A 17491-nucleotide genomic window follows, 5' to 3' on the forward strand; every position below is an offset into this window, starting at 1 on the left:
GTTTTTAACGGCGGTGTATTAAAATGATACAAAAAGTAAATGTTAAGTATGATTTTGAAACAAATGAAAGTTTAGGTACTAAAATGAAACAAAATTGATAATTTAGGTACTATACATGTAGAAAGATGAGAAAGATTAGAGTATACAGGTAAACGTAGGAGAAGAAAGATGAAAAACCATGAGAGAGCAATAGCATAGTATCAGAATTGAGCACTTAATCATAGCACAAAAAGAAATCATAGCAGAACTCCTTACTTTTGAATAACTCATTCATTCATTCAATAAACAAATAAACTCAACAAAACATGACTACATTAATCAAAAACATTATGGTAACCAAACTAGAAAACCAAAAATCTCATCTCCAAAAAGGAGGGTTAAAGAAACAACCATTTTAAAAGAAAACTGAAACCACCAAACTCTTTCTAAACTACATTTTGTTACTTCATTCATAATCAGTAGAACTTGAGCTTTGCCTTCTTACCGTTCATGGTCTCGGTTCATTCCTTGTGCCTGAAGAGTGAGGCCGCTCAGCTGGAGTCGGTTCTATGCCTTGTTGGAAAGCGTTATGTAAATCTTCCAAAGATTTTGCCTCGACAACAGGTAATTTGGATTTGATATCCCCATGATCCTGAGTTTTCTCAATCATACTAGGAACAATCACTTCCTCTACATCAACCCCTTCATGAAGTTGCTTAAAAGCCAAATCAATATCTTCTGCTGATCTTGCTTCAAGAACAGGCAGCACCACATTAGTCTCGGTCTTAGTATAGCCTGAAGAAGGAGGCAGCTCAGCTGGACTAGATTCTGGAGCTTGATGAAAAACTTTATGTATATCCTCCAGAGATCTTGCCTCGACAACAGGTAGTTTTGCTTTATAATCTGAATGATCTTGCAGTTTCTCAATCATACTCGGAACAATTACATCCTCAACATCAACTCCTTCATGAAGTTGCTTAAAAGCCATATCAATATCTTCTGCTGATCTTGCTTCAAGAACAGGCAGCACCACATTAGTCTCTGTATTTGTATAGCCTGAAGAAAACGGCAGCTCAGCTGGACTAGATTCTGGAGCATGACGAAATGCTTTATGTATATCCTCCAGAGATCTTGCCTCAACTATAGGTAACTCTGATTTGATATCTCCATGATTCTTCGGTTTCTCAATCATACTTGGAACAATCACTTCCTCAACATCGACCCCTTCATGAAGTTGCTTAAAAGCCAAATCAATATCTTCTGCTGATCGTGCTTCAAGAATAGGAAGCACCACATTATTGTCGGTCTTCGAATCTTTTGATAATTCCTTCCTAAAGTCAAAAGATTGCAGCACCTCAACCGGATTAGATTCTGCTGCTTGTTGAAAATATTTATGTATATCCTCCAGAGATCTTGTTTCGACAACAGGTAGTTTTGCTTTATTATCTGTATGATCTTGCAGTTTCTCAATCATACTTGGAACAATTACTTCCTCAACATGAACCCCTTCGTGAAGTTGCTTAAAAGCCAAATCAATATCTTCTGCTGATTTTACTTCAAGAACAGGCAGCAGCACATTGGTCTCGGTCTTTGTATCTTTTGATGATTTGTTCTTTAAGCCTGAAGAATGTGGAAGCTCAGGTTGACTAGATTCCAGAGCTTGATGAAAAACTTTATGTATGTCCTCCAGAGATCTTGCTTCGACAACAGGTAGTTTTGCTTTATTATCTGCATGATCTTGCAGTTTCTCAATCATACTTGGAACAATTACTTCCTCAACATCAACCCCTTCGTAAAGTTGCTTAAATGCCAAATCAATATCTTCTGCTGTTTTGGCTTCAAGAACAGGCTGCAGCCCATTGGTCTCGGTCTTTGTAACTTTTGATGATTTGTTCTTTAAGCCTGAAGAATGTGGCAGCTCAGGTTTACTAGAATCCGGAGCTTGATGAAAAACTTTATGTATATCCTCCATAGATCTTGCCTCGACAACAGGTAATTTTAATTTGATATCTCCATGATCCTGCGGTTTCTCAATCATACTCGGAACAATCACTTCCTCTACATCAACCCTTTCATGAAGTTGCTTAAAAGCCAAATCAATATCTTCTGCTGATCTTGCTTCAAGAATAGGCAGAACCACATTAGTTTCTGTATTCGTATAGCCTGAAGAAGGCGGCAGCTCAGCTGGACTAAATTCTGGAGCTTGATGAAATGCTTTATGTATATCCTCCAGAGTTCTTGCCTCAACTATAGGTAATTTTGATTTGATATCTCCATGATCCTTCGGTTTCTCAATCATACTTGGAAGAATCACCTCCTCAACATCGACCCCTTCATGAAGTTGCTTAAAAGCCAAATCAATATCTTCTGCTGATCGTGCTTCAAGAATAGGAAGCACCATATTATTGTCGGTCTTCGAATCTTTTGATAATTCCTTCCTAAAGTCGGAAGATTGCAGCACCTCAACCGGATTAGATTCTGGTGCTTGTTGAAAATTTTTATGTATATCCTCCAGAAATCTTGTTTCAACAACAGGTAGCTTTACTTTATTATCCGTATAATCTTGCAGTTTCTCAATCATACTCGGAACAATTACTTCCTCAACATCAACCCCTTCGTGAAGTTGCTTAAAAGCCAAATCAATATCTTCTGCTGATTTTGCTTCAAGAACAGGCAGTGGCACATTGGTCTCGGTCTTTGTATCTTTTGATGATTTGTTCTTTAAGCCTGAAGAATGTGGCAGCTCAGGTTTACTAGAATCCAGAGCTTGATGAAAAACTTTATGTATATCCTCCATAGATCTTGCCTCGACAACAGGTAATTTTGATTTGATATCTCCATGATCCTGCAGTTTCTCAATCATACTCGGAACAATAACTTCCTCAACATCGACCCCTTCGTGAAGTTGCTTAAAAGCCAAATCAATATCTTCTGCTGATTTCACTTCAAGAACAGGCAGCACCACATTCGTATTGGTCTTTGTATCTTTTGATGATTTGTTCTTTAAGCATGAAGAATGTGGAAGCTCAGGTTGACTGGATTCCAGAGGTTGATGAATAACTTTATGTATATCCTCCAGAGATCTTGCCTCGACAACGGGTAATTTTTCTTTATCATCTGTATAATCTTGCAGTTTCTCAATCATACTTGGAACAATTACTTCTTCAACATCAACCCCTTCGTGAAGTTGCTTAAACGCCAAATCAATATCTTCTGCTGATTTTGCTTCAAGAACAGGCAGCAGCCCATTGATCTCGGTCTTTGTAACTTTTGATGATTTGTTCTTTAAGCCTGAAGAATGTGGCAGCTCAGGTTTACTAGAATCCAGAGCTTGATGAAAAACTTTATGTATATCCTCCATAGATCTTGCCTCGACAACAGGTAATTTTGATTTGATATCTCCATGATCCTGCAGTTTCTCAATCATACTCGGAACAATAACTTCCTCAACATCGACCCCTTCGTGAAGTTGCTTAAAAGCCAAATCAATATCTTCTGCTGATTTCACTTCAAGAACAGGCAGCACCACATTCGTATTGGTCTTTGTATCTTTTGATGATTTGTTCTTTAAGCATGAAGAATGTGGAAGCTCAGGTTGACTGGATTCCAGAGGTTGATGAATAACTTTATGTATATCCTCCAGAGATCTTGCCTCGACAACGGGTAATTTTTCTTTATCATCTGTATAATCTTGCAGTTTCTCAATCATACTCGGAAGAATTACTTCCTCAATATCGACCCCTTCGTGAAGTTGGTTAAAAGTCAAATCAATAACTTCTGCTGATCTTGCTTCAAGAACAGGTAATACCACATCAGTCTCAGCCTTTTTATAGCCTGAAGAAGGCTGCTGGTCAGCTGGACTAGATTCTGGAACTTGTTGAAATGCTTTATGTATATCCTCCAGAGATCTTACCTCGACTACGGGTAATTTTGATTTGATATCTCCATGATCCTGCAGTTTCTCAATCATACTTGGAACAATCACTTCCTCAACATCAACCCCTTCATGAAGTTGCTTGAAAGCCAAATTAATATCTTCCGCTGATCTTGCTTCAAGAACAGGAAGCACCATGTTATTCTCAGTCTTTGTATAGCCTGAAGAAGGTGGCAGCTCAGCTGGACTAGATTCCGGAGATTGTTGAAACGCTTTATATATATCCTCCAGAGATCTTGCCTCGACAACGGGTAATTTTGATTTGTTAGCTGATTGATCTTGCAGTTTCTCAATCATACTCGGAACAATCACTTCCTCAACATCAACCCCTTCATGAAGTTGCTTAAAAGCCATATCAATGTCTTCTGCTGATTTTGCTTCAAGAACAGGCAACACTACATTAGTCTGAGTCTTCATATCTTCTGGTAACAATGTACATTCAGAATAGGCAACATGAGATCCATCCAGTGAACTAATTTCCTGAATCATAGTGGTTTCTGTTAGTTTCGATATCAGCAATTTAAGTCACACAAGGAAACCAAAATATCATAAAATTTGAGATAAATTGCCTGAAAAGCAGGGAACCATAGTGCATAATGAACTGGATGCATGTGAAAACAACAAAATCAAACAATTAAACTCCTGAGAAAAAGAGGATATTTCCAAGAAAATTCAAATATATAGTGCAGCAAATTTCATAAATGCCAGTGTTGAAGCATACATACAATTCGTAAATCTTATGCGGGGTAAATCATCACTTTGAGTGATGAAATCCTAATTAGAGTAAATAGATAAGTATCATATCATCCATGTTCAATTAACTATTTCTACATCATTATTTGACACAAAAATAATATCATTGCCAATCAACTCTTTCTTGTGCTGGTGCATCAGGGAATTAAAGTTATTTTATAAGACCACCAATTCTATAGCAGATTAAGAAAGAAACAATTTTTTTGTGTGTGGGGGGGGGGGAAGGATACATCATCTCCTACGAACTCCGAGCTCACAAAAGCAGAAAAAAGAAGGGAAACTTGATCTTACAAGGCCAAAAAAAGCATCTAGTATTCGATAAATGAAACACATTATCGGAGACAAAATTTGCAATACAGTTTATATGATTAATCTTCAAAGAAACATACTTCATATTGCATAACTTACCTTGAGCTTATCATGTTCATCCATCTCTGTATCATGCCACAACAGTTGTTTGTCCGATTCCAGTGAAGATGATGCCACAATAGTTGTTTTGCCATGTGCTTTGGGTTCCCCATCTGTAGACCCTATCAACCTCAAAGGCAAACCCATTTCAGATATCTCAGCTAATGTGCTAGAAGAGAGAGATGAAAATGAGAAGAATTTCTCGAGTGATGGAGGACTGGAATCATAAACAGGCTTCCTGTGTTGATTATCATCCACCGCCCTACTCGTAGAAGGGAACTCTGATTCCTCAAATGAAGGTTGTGTAGAAAAGTCAGATTCTTTAGTTTCATTATCCTCGGATTCAAAACTTGCAAAATCTTCTCCCCTGGCATCAGATATCTCTTCATCTGTTTCTGAGGAGGAGGAGGAGGAGGAAGACGAACTTGAGCTACTGCTAGAATCATCCATAATCATCTCTCCTTCAGAATGAATTTCACTGGCATTGAATTCCATATGAGCAGTTGCTGCAGCTTCAGACAAATCTGATTCAATTTCCAGCTGATTTTCCCCATCCCCCAAAACGATCTCAACCACATCATGATGAACATCTCGATTCTCGGCTAGGACAGCATTAATGGATCTAACATTCCCTGATGATTGGCTCTCTTGTTCATCATGGACAGAAACATGATCTACATTCAAGATCGGTTCAGTTTCTCGAGAAACACCATGCTCATTTGACTTGTTGTCCTCTTCGTCCGGTACTGAACTCGCTGATTCCGTATCAAGAACAGAGCTCAACTTCGACTCACTAGCTTCACTTGACTGCCTCAGGAATGAGGCTCCTTCTGTTACTACCCTATCTGGAACAAAAAAAGGTTTCCAATTATGCTCTTCCCTAGGAAAACCAAAAGATGACGGTCCCACATTGAAGCTTTCATGTCTCCGAAAGATGGATTCTCTTTGAGGAACTACTTCCCTTTGATTAAAACCTGAAAAATCTACTGGGAAACTGTCTCCTTTAGGAACAGGTATTTCCTCAGTTGAGTCACAAGGAAGATCAAAAGGGTTTCTTGGCAGCCTAATGGATGGAGCTGACCCTGGAATGGGAGGTAATCCTAGCTCATCACAGGAATCGTATAGAAGTTCAAACGGGTTTTGTCTAGTAGAAATCGGTGTGATGTGTGAGGAAATAGCAGCACCTTCTAAGTTCATTAAATTCTTCTCAGTCGTTGAATTCATGTTTTTACAAGCTCTTCTCCTAGCCATAAGAATCTCCAACCGTTGGTTTCTTTCAAGCTCTGAAGTCCCCAGTTCAATGAGATTTTTCTGATCATCCTCTGTCCATTTAATTGCGAATTTACTTTCATCTTCAGTATCCGTCTTTGTTCCTTTTCCTTCATTCTCATCATTATCTTCCTCCCTCGGGTTCTCTAACTCATCTGAATCAACACTATCATCATTAATACTGCCATGAGACATATCTGAAACAGCATAAGAACCATCCACACATAGCAGAGCAGGCTGTGGTGCATCTGAGCCTAAAAGTGGATTCAACTCATCAATCACCGGCATTAAATCTGCCATCGAAACATCAGGAGAGGAACTTTCAGCACCATCAGAATCAGAATCCAAATAGTCATCATCATCTTTATCCTTTGGCACATTACTTTGATCCTCAGCAAGCTCCATCTTACGAAATGCACCATCACTCCCCAGCATCTCTCTCTTAATCTCTCTCTTCTTCTCGAACAACAAATCATTCGACATTCCCTGCACACCATCAATCACCCCATTCTCACAACGAATGCCCATAGAATCCAAACGGTCGTCAACTAAAAGCTTATAAGAAACGGAACCATCCTTCTCAACTTCGCCAACCTCATTATCAACCAAACTAACTTTCTCAAAATCATTCTCTACTATACCTCTCCTCTTTTTTACATATCTTTCTACAACAAAACCATCACGACCAGCATCTCTCTCGACTATAGAATAATCCTCAGTAGCTCCAGTTTTCAATGATGAAACTTCATGACTAACTTTTTCTTCTTCTCCCTTTTCCTCAACTTCGGGTATGTTCGGTGACCCAAAACTCAAAAGAAGACCAAGCAAAACAGCAGTGCAAACCAAAACAGGAGATGCAGTAACCAATATTGAAAACATAAATGGAGAAGATCTATACAAATATATGATAAAACTGACCAAACCAACCAAAATTGGATGATTCCAAACCGATCTATAACATGTTTTAACTGATATCATCATAAACTTCCAAACTCTAACTACAAATCCCAATCTTCCAAGCCCCATCTCTCTCTGTTATGCAAACTTTTTCTTCTCAATTTCCAATCTGTTTTAAAAAATCAAATTAAAAACAAAACAATGGATGAAAAGCAAACAATGCTATCCCAAAATTTTAACTGTAAACGCACATATAGGTAGGATTAAATGAAAGAGAGGGCAACCAGAAAAAGATCAACCCAATACCTGAAAGGCACCAATGAAGAGTTTTTGAGTGGTGAATAGCTAAATGAAAGAAAAGTTAACGAAATTCTAAGCATAACTCAAAATTTTCAATCACAATGTCCCCCCAAAAAAGAATTCTCAATCACATAAAAACAAAAGCTCCCAAAGGAGAGATAAAGAAACTGAATAATACCTGGAAATTTTCAGAAACCCTGAGGCTTCTGAAGCTTGAAAATTGAAACAGAAGGGGATACTTAAAATGGGCTAAACGAATAGAGATCATTCATTAAAAAGGAACCAAAGGCAAATAAAATCCTCTGTTTTTCGTCTCATTCTTTTTACCTACAATTTTGGGTTAGCAAAACAGCATTGCTTTGTATTCATTTGAATGAGAGAGGAGACATGGGTGGCAAAAGACGAAGACCAAGAGAAACATTGTAATAGAAAGACAAGAATGTTTCTATTATTTGATTTAAATAATGAGTTTTCTTTTTTCTATTTAAAACTTAAATTATAACTCTTATTTTAAATTAGTCTTTAAATTTTTTTAATTTTTTTAATTTTTTTAATTTTATACTTAAACTATAACTCTAATTCTAAATTAGTCCTTAATTTTTTAATATTCTAATTTCATCCTCAAACTATGACATCATTTTAAATTGATCCACAAACATTTGAATCTTTCATTTTCATCCCCAAATTCATCCAATTTTTACAATTAGTTTCAACCATAGTTTAACCTAAATTTTATTTTTTAAAACATATAATAATATAACTTGGTCTAACGATTTTATTAATAAGGGACGTGATTAGTATATATGTATGGGATGAAATTGAAATGTTCAAAGAGTTTGGTGACTAATATAGAATAAAGGTTATAGTTTGGGGATGGAATTGAAATGTTCAAAAGTTTGAGGAATAATTTAGAATACAGTCATATTTTAAGGATGAAATTAGAATGTTTAAAAGTTTAGGGACTAATTTAGAATAAAGATCATAATTTGAGGACATGTGTTTCAATTAACTCTATTTAAAATATATTTTTAAAACTTGACATATATTTTCTTTTGTGCAAAACAATTGGGTAAATTACATCCATGACCACTTAATTATAATCGGGTTTTGTTTTAACCATCTATCTTTTAATTTTATTAATCAAACCACTTAAATATTTAAATATTGTCAATCAAGCCACTTATCGTTAACATTTGATGGAAAAGATTGTGTGACAATTAATAAAATTAGTACAATTATACATTTGGTTCTCATTACTTATATATCATATCAATTTAGTCTTAATTTTAATTTAATCATCTAATATGATAGTGTCATGTGTCATGGGTTTTTTTATTAAATTTAATTTATTTAATTGAATAATTTTTTTTATCCAAGATGAGCATCAAATCTGGGTATAATAGGGAGAGGGTATCCTTACCATTGGCCCAATGCAATTTTTTATCTTTAGATTAAAACAACTTTATATATATATATATAATATATATATATATATATATATATATATATATATATATATATATATATATATATATGAGATATGATCCACTTACATTGTGTAAAACTAATTAGTTTTACATTAATTTACAACCCTTAAATTTGAATAAATAGATGGTATAGATTTAATGAAGCTTTATAACCCATAAAAAATTTTCAGATAAACTTACGGTAAATTATCAACCTTTTTTTTCACCGTAAGCTTATCTCATTCCTTCTTCCCCTTTTCTTTCAGAAAAAAGAAATCATCCCCATTCAATTGATCATTCTTCTTCTTCTTTTTCTTTTACCCATTGTTTTTGTCAATAAAGAATCGACAGGTATATAGTTTTTTTAAAAAATTTAAAATTTTTTTCTTTTCACCATAAACTTCATCTTTTTCATCATTTCCTTTTTTCAGATAGAAGAAATCTTTCTCATTGAACTTGATTGATCTTCTTTCTTTTATTTTCCATTATCTCCATAAATTAAAAGAAAAAAAAAGAATTTTTAAAATTTTTAAAAAACTACATATCTGTCTATTCTTTATTGGCAGAAACAATGGGTAAGAGAAGAAGAAAAAGAAGAAGAATCAGTTGAATATGGATGATTTTTTTGTCTGAAAGAAAAGGGGAGAAGGAAGGAGATAAACATACGGTGTAAAAAAAGGTTAATAATTTACCGTAAGTTTGTCTGAAATTTTTTAATGGGTTATAAAGCTTCATTAAATCTAGATCATCTATTTATTCAAAACCAAGGGTTGTAAATTAATGTAAAACTAATTAGTTATATAAATAGGGATAGGATCCTGTTACACAATCTAAAACTCTTTTAGTTTTACACAAATTTAATACTGTTAGATGAGTGAAAATAGATGGCTGAGATTAACAGTAGGAAATGAAAAGATATTTACTGAAAAAATAAGGAGTCAATCTCAGCCATTTATTTTCACTCATCCAACGATCTTTAATCTATGTAAAAAAATTTAGTTTTACATTGTGTAAGTGGATCCTAACCCATATATATATATATATATATATATCTATATATATATATATATATATATATATATATATATATATGAAATAATCATATTACACAATGTAAAACTAAAAGAGTTTTACACAGATATATGATTGTTGGATGAGTGAAAATAGATGACTGAGATTCACAGTAGAAAATGAGAAGATATTCACTAGAAAAAAAAAACAAGGAGTCAATCTGCTACAGTGTACAGATGCACAACAACATCGAATATAAATTGTGAATCGATGCACTACTACAGTGCATCGATGCACTGCTACAATAACTTCATCTCACTTACATAACTCATAAAAGTTTAACCGTTCATCACTATATAGTTACCATTTACATAAATACGTTTAAATTTATTTAAAACATTTTTATTTATTAAAATCTATTACATGCCGACTAAAATATAACTAAAATAGTCCATTATGTCATAAGGTTACGTATGAGGTGACCTTGACCGAATATCCAAATATCTCCTTACAAGCTGTATTCAACCTACGCGTGAAATAAACACACATTAAGTATTACTTAGTGAGGCATAATTAATTACAAATAACATTTCTACGTACAAGTTATATTCTGATATTTAATCTCCAAGGAAACTTTAATTCCAATGAATATACTATAATCTGCATTATTGATGCCATTAACTCATTTATTAATCATTATTGGAATCCATATAATCCATAGGAAATTCATACAATTCATGTAATTTCCTTTTAATATTAGCACTCTCAGTGCTCTATCTGGAAGATCATACACTTAATATGCTTCCCATTTCATTTTAGCACACGAAGTGCCTTATTCGAAAATCCATAACATTAGTATGATTTTATTACCATTTTAGCACATGAAATGCCCTATGTGAAAATCCATACCATTAGTATGATTTCCTTATCCATGTAGCACCCTTAGTGCTTTATCTGGAAATTCATACACTCAGTATGATTCCCTTACCATTTTAGCACATAAAATGCCCTATCTGGAAATCCATATTTTCAATATTATTTCCTTATCATTTATCACACTCAATGATCCATATGGAAATCTATACACTCAGTATGATTTCCTTATCATTTAGCACACTCAATGCTTCATATGGAAATCTATACACTCAGTATGATTTCCTTATTATTTTAGCACACAAAGTGCCATTCGGTAATCACTATACATACATCAATAAATTATGCTATTTTAACTATTACCACATATACGTACATAATTAAATGCACTCACCTGGTTCGCCTTGCTATTATTTCCAATACGTAAATCTGATTACTCAGCTACTTTGTCTTTGCCTTTCGTTTTGCTAGACTTGGGAGCTTGATTTCGATCTACTCAAGCATCCTTTAAAGACACATTCAATATCACTTATTAGTATATTGAAATCTTTCATTTCTTAAACTAAAAGAAAGGCTATTTTCATTTATTATTTAAGGTATGTATCGGTACACTACACAGTGCATCGGTACATTCCTTAACGTGTGCATCGATACATTACCTATGCATCGGTACACAAATTACATTCGATATTTTCATCTTAAGGGGGTGCATCGATACACTACCTGTGCATCGACACACTCAGTGCATTCGATGTTTATTTATTTAGGAGTGCATCGATACATACTTCTAGTGTATCGATGCACTTTGCACAGAAATCTCATTTCAAGCACGAAATTTCACTCCTTTAAGCTTCAATACTCCATGTTTCTTTCCCTTTCATGTTCCTAAGTCACATACACATGCTTAAACCTGTTAATACTCATTTATCCCATCCTTAACCTCAAAATTCTATCTTCTACATGAGATTTAAGAATCATACTCAATTTTCAACATGTTCTAAATCCAGTTCTAACACCTCATATCTCTTAATTAAGTTGATGACAAGTTAAATCTATAATAAAACATCCATAAACCTTCATATTTCATCATGTCACTCAAAAACCCATTATCTTTAATCTCTAATATCTCATCAATAACTTAGTTTTAAATTCATTTAAACCTTCCTTTAGCTCCCATAATATACAAAGCTTCAATCCCCATCAAAAATCGAAGGAAATAACCATTAAATTGAAAACTTACCTTTGAGCTGAAGGGGGAGTTTTCCACGGCAAGAAGAGAAGAAGATGAAAGAAATGGTTGACTTCCTATTCCCCTCTTCATCTTATCTCTTATCCTAATCCCATTAAATTGAATATTAAATTCAATTTATTCCAAATGACCAAAATATCCCTTTATCATCCTTTCTTACAATTTAATCTAAACTATAAATCCTATTTATCCTCATCTTTCATTATTTAATTTAATTAAATCCTCATCTTTTAAATCATTTCGATTTAGTCCTTAAATAAATTTTTGGGGCATTACAATTCTTCCCCTTTAATAAAATTCATCCCCGAATTTTTAAAGAAGTACATGCAACAAAAAGATGATTAAACTGCTTTTCCATATCCTCCTCCCTTTCCCAAGTAGCTTCTTCCACTTTGTAATTTTGCCAAAGCACTTTGACCAGCAGAATCCTTTTATTACGTAATTCTTTGATTTCCTTTGCCAAGATTCGTACCGGTTCTTCCTCATATATCAAGTCTGGTCGAATATTTATCTCCTCAGGAGTGATAACATGCGAGGGATCTGATCTGTGCCTTCTAAGCATTGATACATGAAAAACATTGTGAATCTTGTCCATGTCCGAAGGTAAGGCCAATTGATAAGCCACGGGTTCAACTTTTTTCAAAATCTCATACGATCTAATAAATCTCGGACTCAGTTTTCCTTTTCGCCCAAAACGTAATACTTTCTTCCAAGGTGATACTTTCAAAAACACTTTGTCTCCCACTTGATATTCTATTTATTTCCTTTTTAAATCTGCATAGGACCTCTATCGATCCAAAGCTATCTTTAGATTGCTCTGGATAATTTTCACTTTATCCTCCATATCTTTCATCAAATCTGGCCCAACCAGATCTTAATCTTTTAATTCAAACCAATTTAATGGTGTTCTACATTTTCTCCCATACAGAGCTTCATATGGAGCCATCTTAATACTTGATTGATAACTATTGTTATACACAAATCTCGCTAAAGGCAAATATTTTTCCCATGATCCCATAAACTCAATTATACATGCCCTCAGCATATCCTCTAGTATCTGAATAGCTCTCTCTGATTGCCCGTCTGTCTGCGGATGAAAAGTTGTACTAAAATTCAATCGAGTACCCAATGCCCCATGTAAAGATTTCCAGAATCTTTAGGTGAACCTTGGGTCTCGATCAGACACTATCGATATCAGTACTCCATGCAATCTAACTATTTCTTTTATGTATAACTCAACATACTTATCCATTGAGTAATCTACTCGAACTGGAATAAAATGAGCTGTTTTGGTCAATCGATCTACAATTACCCATATCGAGTCGTTTTTACCTGGTGACAAAGGTAGCCCCGAAACAAAATCCATTGTAACTCGCTCCCACTTCCATTCAGGAATAGACATTGGTTGTAGTAATCCGAAAGGTACTTGATGTTCAGCTTTCACTTGCTGACATGTCAAACATTTTGCTACAAACTCGGTTACAGCTCTTTTCATACTTGGCCACCAATAACGACTTTTTAAGTCTTGATACATCTTATTTCCACCTGGATGCATAGTCAAAGGGCTGTAATGCGCCTCACAAAGAATTTCTCTTCTCAATTCATTATCCTCGGGAATACAAAGTCTTCCTCGATAATATAAACATACATTATCCCTTATTTCAAAATCTTTTGTCTCTTCTTCTTCAACTTGTGCCAACCTCATTAAGCATTTCTTATCTCGACCTTGTAGCTCTTTAACCCGATCTAGAAATATCGGCTTTAATTTTAATTCAACAATTAAAACACCATCATCATTAAATGACACATGTGTATCTAAAGCCCTTAGAGTTGCAAAAGTCTTTCGACTAAGCGCATCTGCTACCACATTAGCCTTTCCCGGATGATAATCAATAACCAAATCATAATCCTTTAAGAGCTCAATCCATCTTCGTTGTCTTAAATTCAGCTCTTTTTGAGTCAAAAAATATTTTAGACTTTTATGGTCTGTGTAAACATGACAACACTCACCATACAAATAATGTCGCCAAATTTTTAGAGCGAAAACCACTGCAACCAATTCTAAATCATGCGTCGGATAATTTCGCTCATGATTATGCAATTGTCTGGAGGCATAAGCTACAACCATTCCTTCTTGCATCATCACACAACCCAACCCATTATGGGATGCATCACTATAAACTACATATTTTTTACCCGACTCAGGTTGCACAAGCACTGGAGCCTCGGTTAAAATTTTCTTTAGAATCTCAAAGCTTTCTTGGCATTTCTCTGTCCAAACAAATGACACATCTTTCCGCAACAATTTGGTTAGCGGTAGAGGTAACATTGAAAAATTCTTCACAAATCTTCTATAATAACCCGTAAGTCCTAAGAAACTCCGGACTTGTGTAATATTCTTTGGCGATTGCCAATCTACTATGGCTTGAATATTTTTATGATCCACTTTAATGCCTTCTGTCGACACTATATGACCGAGAAAAGAAATCTCAGATAACCAAAATTCGCATTTGGACAATTTGGCATATAACTTCTTATCACGAAGTATCTGAATGACTACTCGAAGATGAGTATCATGATCCTCCTTTGATTTGGAATAAACCAATATATCATCTATAAACACTACCACAAATTGATCTAAAAATGGTTGAAATAATCTGTTCATTAAGTCTATAAATGTTGCAGGAGCATTCATCAATCCAAACGGCATTACCACAAATTCATAATATCCGTACCGAGTCCGAAAAGCCATCTTGGAGATATCCTCTCTTTCAATCTTTAACTGATGATACCCCGATCTCAGATCTATCTTTGAGAATATTGATGCGCCTTTTAATTGATCAAACAAGTCATCAATCCTCGGAAGAGGATACTTATTCTTTATCGTCACCTTGTTTAATTGATGATAGTCAATACATAACCTCATAGAACCATCTTTCTTTTTCACAAATAGCACAGGTGCTCCCCAAGGAGAAACACTGGGTCTGATAAATCCTTTATCCAGCAACTCCTGCAATTGTGCTTTTTATTCTTTTAACTCCGTTGGATCCATTCTATATGGAGCCATAGAAATAGGTTCAGTTCCCGGATAAACCTCTATTCTAAATTCCACTTCGCGATCTGGAGGTAAACCCGGTAACTCTTCCGGAAATACCTCTGAAAATTCCTTAACTGTAGGAATATCCTTTAACATCACTTTCGGTATTCGAGTATCTACCACGTTAGCTAGAAAAGCTACACAACCTTTTGTCATCATTTTCTTAGCTGTCATGGCTGATATCACACTGGAGGGTGATTTCGCTTTTTCAGCAATCACTACTATTTTGGAGCCTTTCGTATCCTTCAAAAATAATCGCTTCTTACGAAAATCCACCCATCCATGATGCGAAAAAATCCAATCCATGCCCAGAATGATTTCAAATTCATCAAAAGGTAACTCCATTAAGTTTGCTAAGAACACAACCCCTTGAATCTTAATTGGACATTTTCTACATACTCGAGTTACCCTTGCACTATGCCCCAGAGGGTTTACTGCTATCATTTCACTAGAGACTGGTTCTAAAGAAATTTCTCTAGTTTTAATCAACCTGGTACTAATATATGAGTGTGTCGAACCAGGGTCAACTAGAACAAAAACAGGATCATCGAAAAGATAAAATGTACATGTTATAATCTCCGGATCATCTCGATCATCTTTAGTCTTTATATTATATACTCGGGCCACTCCCCGAGTTTCTTGTCTCTGGCTAGCCTTAGATTGACCGCCTGATTTTCCTCTCCCTCTACTTCTATCAGGTGCTGCCATAGATCTCTCAGACTGTACGAATTTATCACCATACTTCTTCGGGCAATTTCGAGCAAAGTGACCATATTCACCACAATTGAATCAAGTACCAGAAAGCAACCTACATGCTCCCCCGTGTGACTTACCACACGTCTGACATAAAGGTTCTCTCTATGAATTCTGCCTGAGCTAACAGCATAGGAATGAGACTGCTTAGTTTTCCGTGAAGCTGCAGAATGAACGGTTCTATTTGTGAATTGAGAACCTGAGCCCTTGCCCCTTTTTTCATACTGTGCAAATGAAGACGTTTCTATTCTTTTTCCCGTCTGAATACTCTGATCTGTTACTAACATCTCCTCTTAAGCTCTTTCAATGACCTTTGCTCTGTTTATAACCTCTTGTAAACTGGATAAGTTTAAGGCCAACATTATTTCTTTCAACTTAGGCCTCAAACCCTCAATAAACCAATCCCGACGAGCTTTTTCATTAGGTACTACCTCGGTAGCATATTGGATAAGTTTGTTGTATTCAGCCTCATACTCATGCACTTCTCGATCGCCTTGTTTCAAGTTTAAAAACTTCAACAACATCGATCTCATAAACTGCTCCCCAATATACTTGTTTTTAAATTCGTCCAGAAAGAACTGCCAGTTCACTTGTTCGGGCGACGCATACATCGTCGTGTTTGTCCACCATACTCGAGCTGATCCTCTGAGTAATGATACTTCTCCACCCAACTTTTCATGATCGGAGCACTGCAGACTCTCCAACATCACCTTAACATCATTCAACCATAAATCTGCGTCCATCAGACCCTCACTTTCTTCTCCTTTAAACTCAGGAGCTCCCAAACTTTTTAACTCATTCGGAATTAGCATCCTTGGTACTGAAGGAGCAAGGGGAGTCGGAGAAGGTTGGAGTCGTGTTAGGATAGTATCTAGAGCTTGCATAAAAGCTCCAAACTCTGGAGCAGGCATACCCTGAGGTACCTGTGCGCTTGCATTCTCCGATGGAATCGGATGTTCACTATTCTCTTCATAACTTTCACTACCTGATCCATCTCTAATCTCTTGTCCATCCGTTCTTCTCGAATTCGTAGAATCCGACATCTATTATATCATACATGCAAATATTACTTAAGTTAGTAAGGAGAGACATCTATTATATTCTTTCTATAACTTATCAATAACCTTGACATTTTAGTGGCATGTAAACTCTTTTTACATCAAATACAATCGATTTTGGCCGATATTCGGCTAAACCTATAGCTCTGATACCAATAAATGTAACACCCCAACCCGTATCCGACCCGAATACTAGTCCAAGATGTCACATTGACATTTCAATACCTTTACTTTTACAAAATAGCAGAACAATTTGACTTATATTAAGAAAATATAAGTATATACTATTAATTTATGTTTCATTATAAAAATTTAAGGAAAAATGTTTTTATGAACAGTACTATACGGTATGAACAATACCGTGATTAAAATCTATTACATGCCGACAAAAATAAAACTAAAACAGTCCATTATGTCATACGGTTACTGATGAGGCGACCTTCC

General features: G+C 35.3%; 2 protein-coding genes across 2 annotated transcripts; both read right to left on the reverse strand.

The window, feature by feature from the left end:
* Window positions 1-248: 248 nt before the first annotated feature.
* Window positions 249-4457, reverse strand: LOC120170115. Its single transcript, XM_039178127.1, has 2 exons — window positions 3893-4457; window positions 249-3631 (listed from the first exon to the last, which is right to left on the reverse strand). Exons 1-2 carry the CDS (start codon window positions 4400-4402, stop codon window positions 488-490), a joined length of 3654 nt encoding a protein of 1217 aa, XP_039034058.1. The 5' UTR covers window positions 4403-4457; the 3' UTR covers window positions 249-487.
* A 599-nt stretch (window positions 4458-5056) lies between these two features.
* Window positions 5057-7923, reverse strand: LOC120170066. Its single transcript, XM_039178098.1, has 3 exons — window positions 7719-7923; window positions 7492-7546; window positions 5057-7409 (listed from the first exon to the last, which is right to left on the reverse strand). The coding sequence occupies exon 3, from the start codon at window positions 7367-7369 to the stop codon at window positions 5057-5059; it is 2313 nt and encodes a 770-aa protein (XP_039034029.1). The 5' UTR covers window positions 7370-7409; window positions 7492-7546; window positions 7719-7923.
* Window positions 7924-17491: the final 9568 nt, after the last annotated feature.

This window comes from Hibiscus syriacus, unplaced genomic scaffold (assembly GCF_006381635.1).
Source record: "Hibiscus syriacus cultivar Baekdansim isolate YM2019G1 unplaced genomic scaffold, ASM638163v2 tig00111772_pilon, whole genome shotgun sequence".
NCBI lineage: Eukaryota > Viridiplantae > Streptophyta > Magnoliopsida > Malvales > Malvaceae > Hibiscus > Hibiscus syriacus.

Bases quoted from the DNA above. Each gene is read 5' to 3' on its own strand.
- LOC120170115 (XM_039178127.1), bottom strand. From the start codon at position 4,402: ATGATTCAGGAAATTAGTTCACTGGATGGATCTCATGTTGCCTATTCT. The intron at 3,632-3,892 runs GTAAGATCTCTG...CCCGTTGTCGAG, and splicing joins CAAAATTACCCGTAGTCGAG to GCAAGATCTCTGGAGGATAT.
- LOC120170066 (XM_039178098.1), bottom strand. From the start codon at position 7,369: ATGGGGCTTGGAAGATTGGGATTTGTAGTTAGAGTTTGGAAGTTTATG.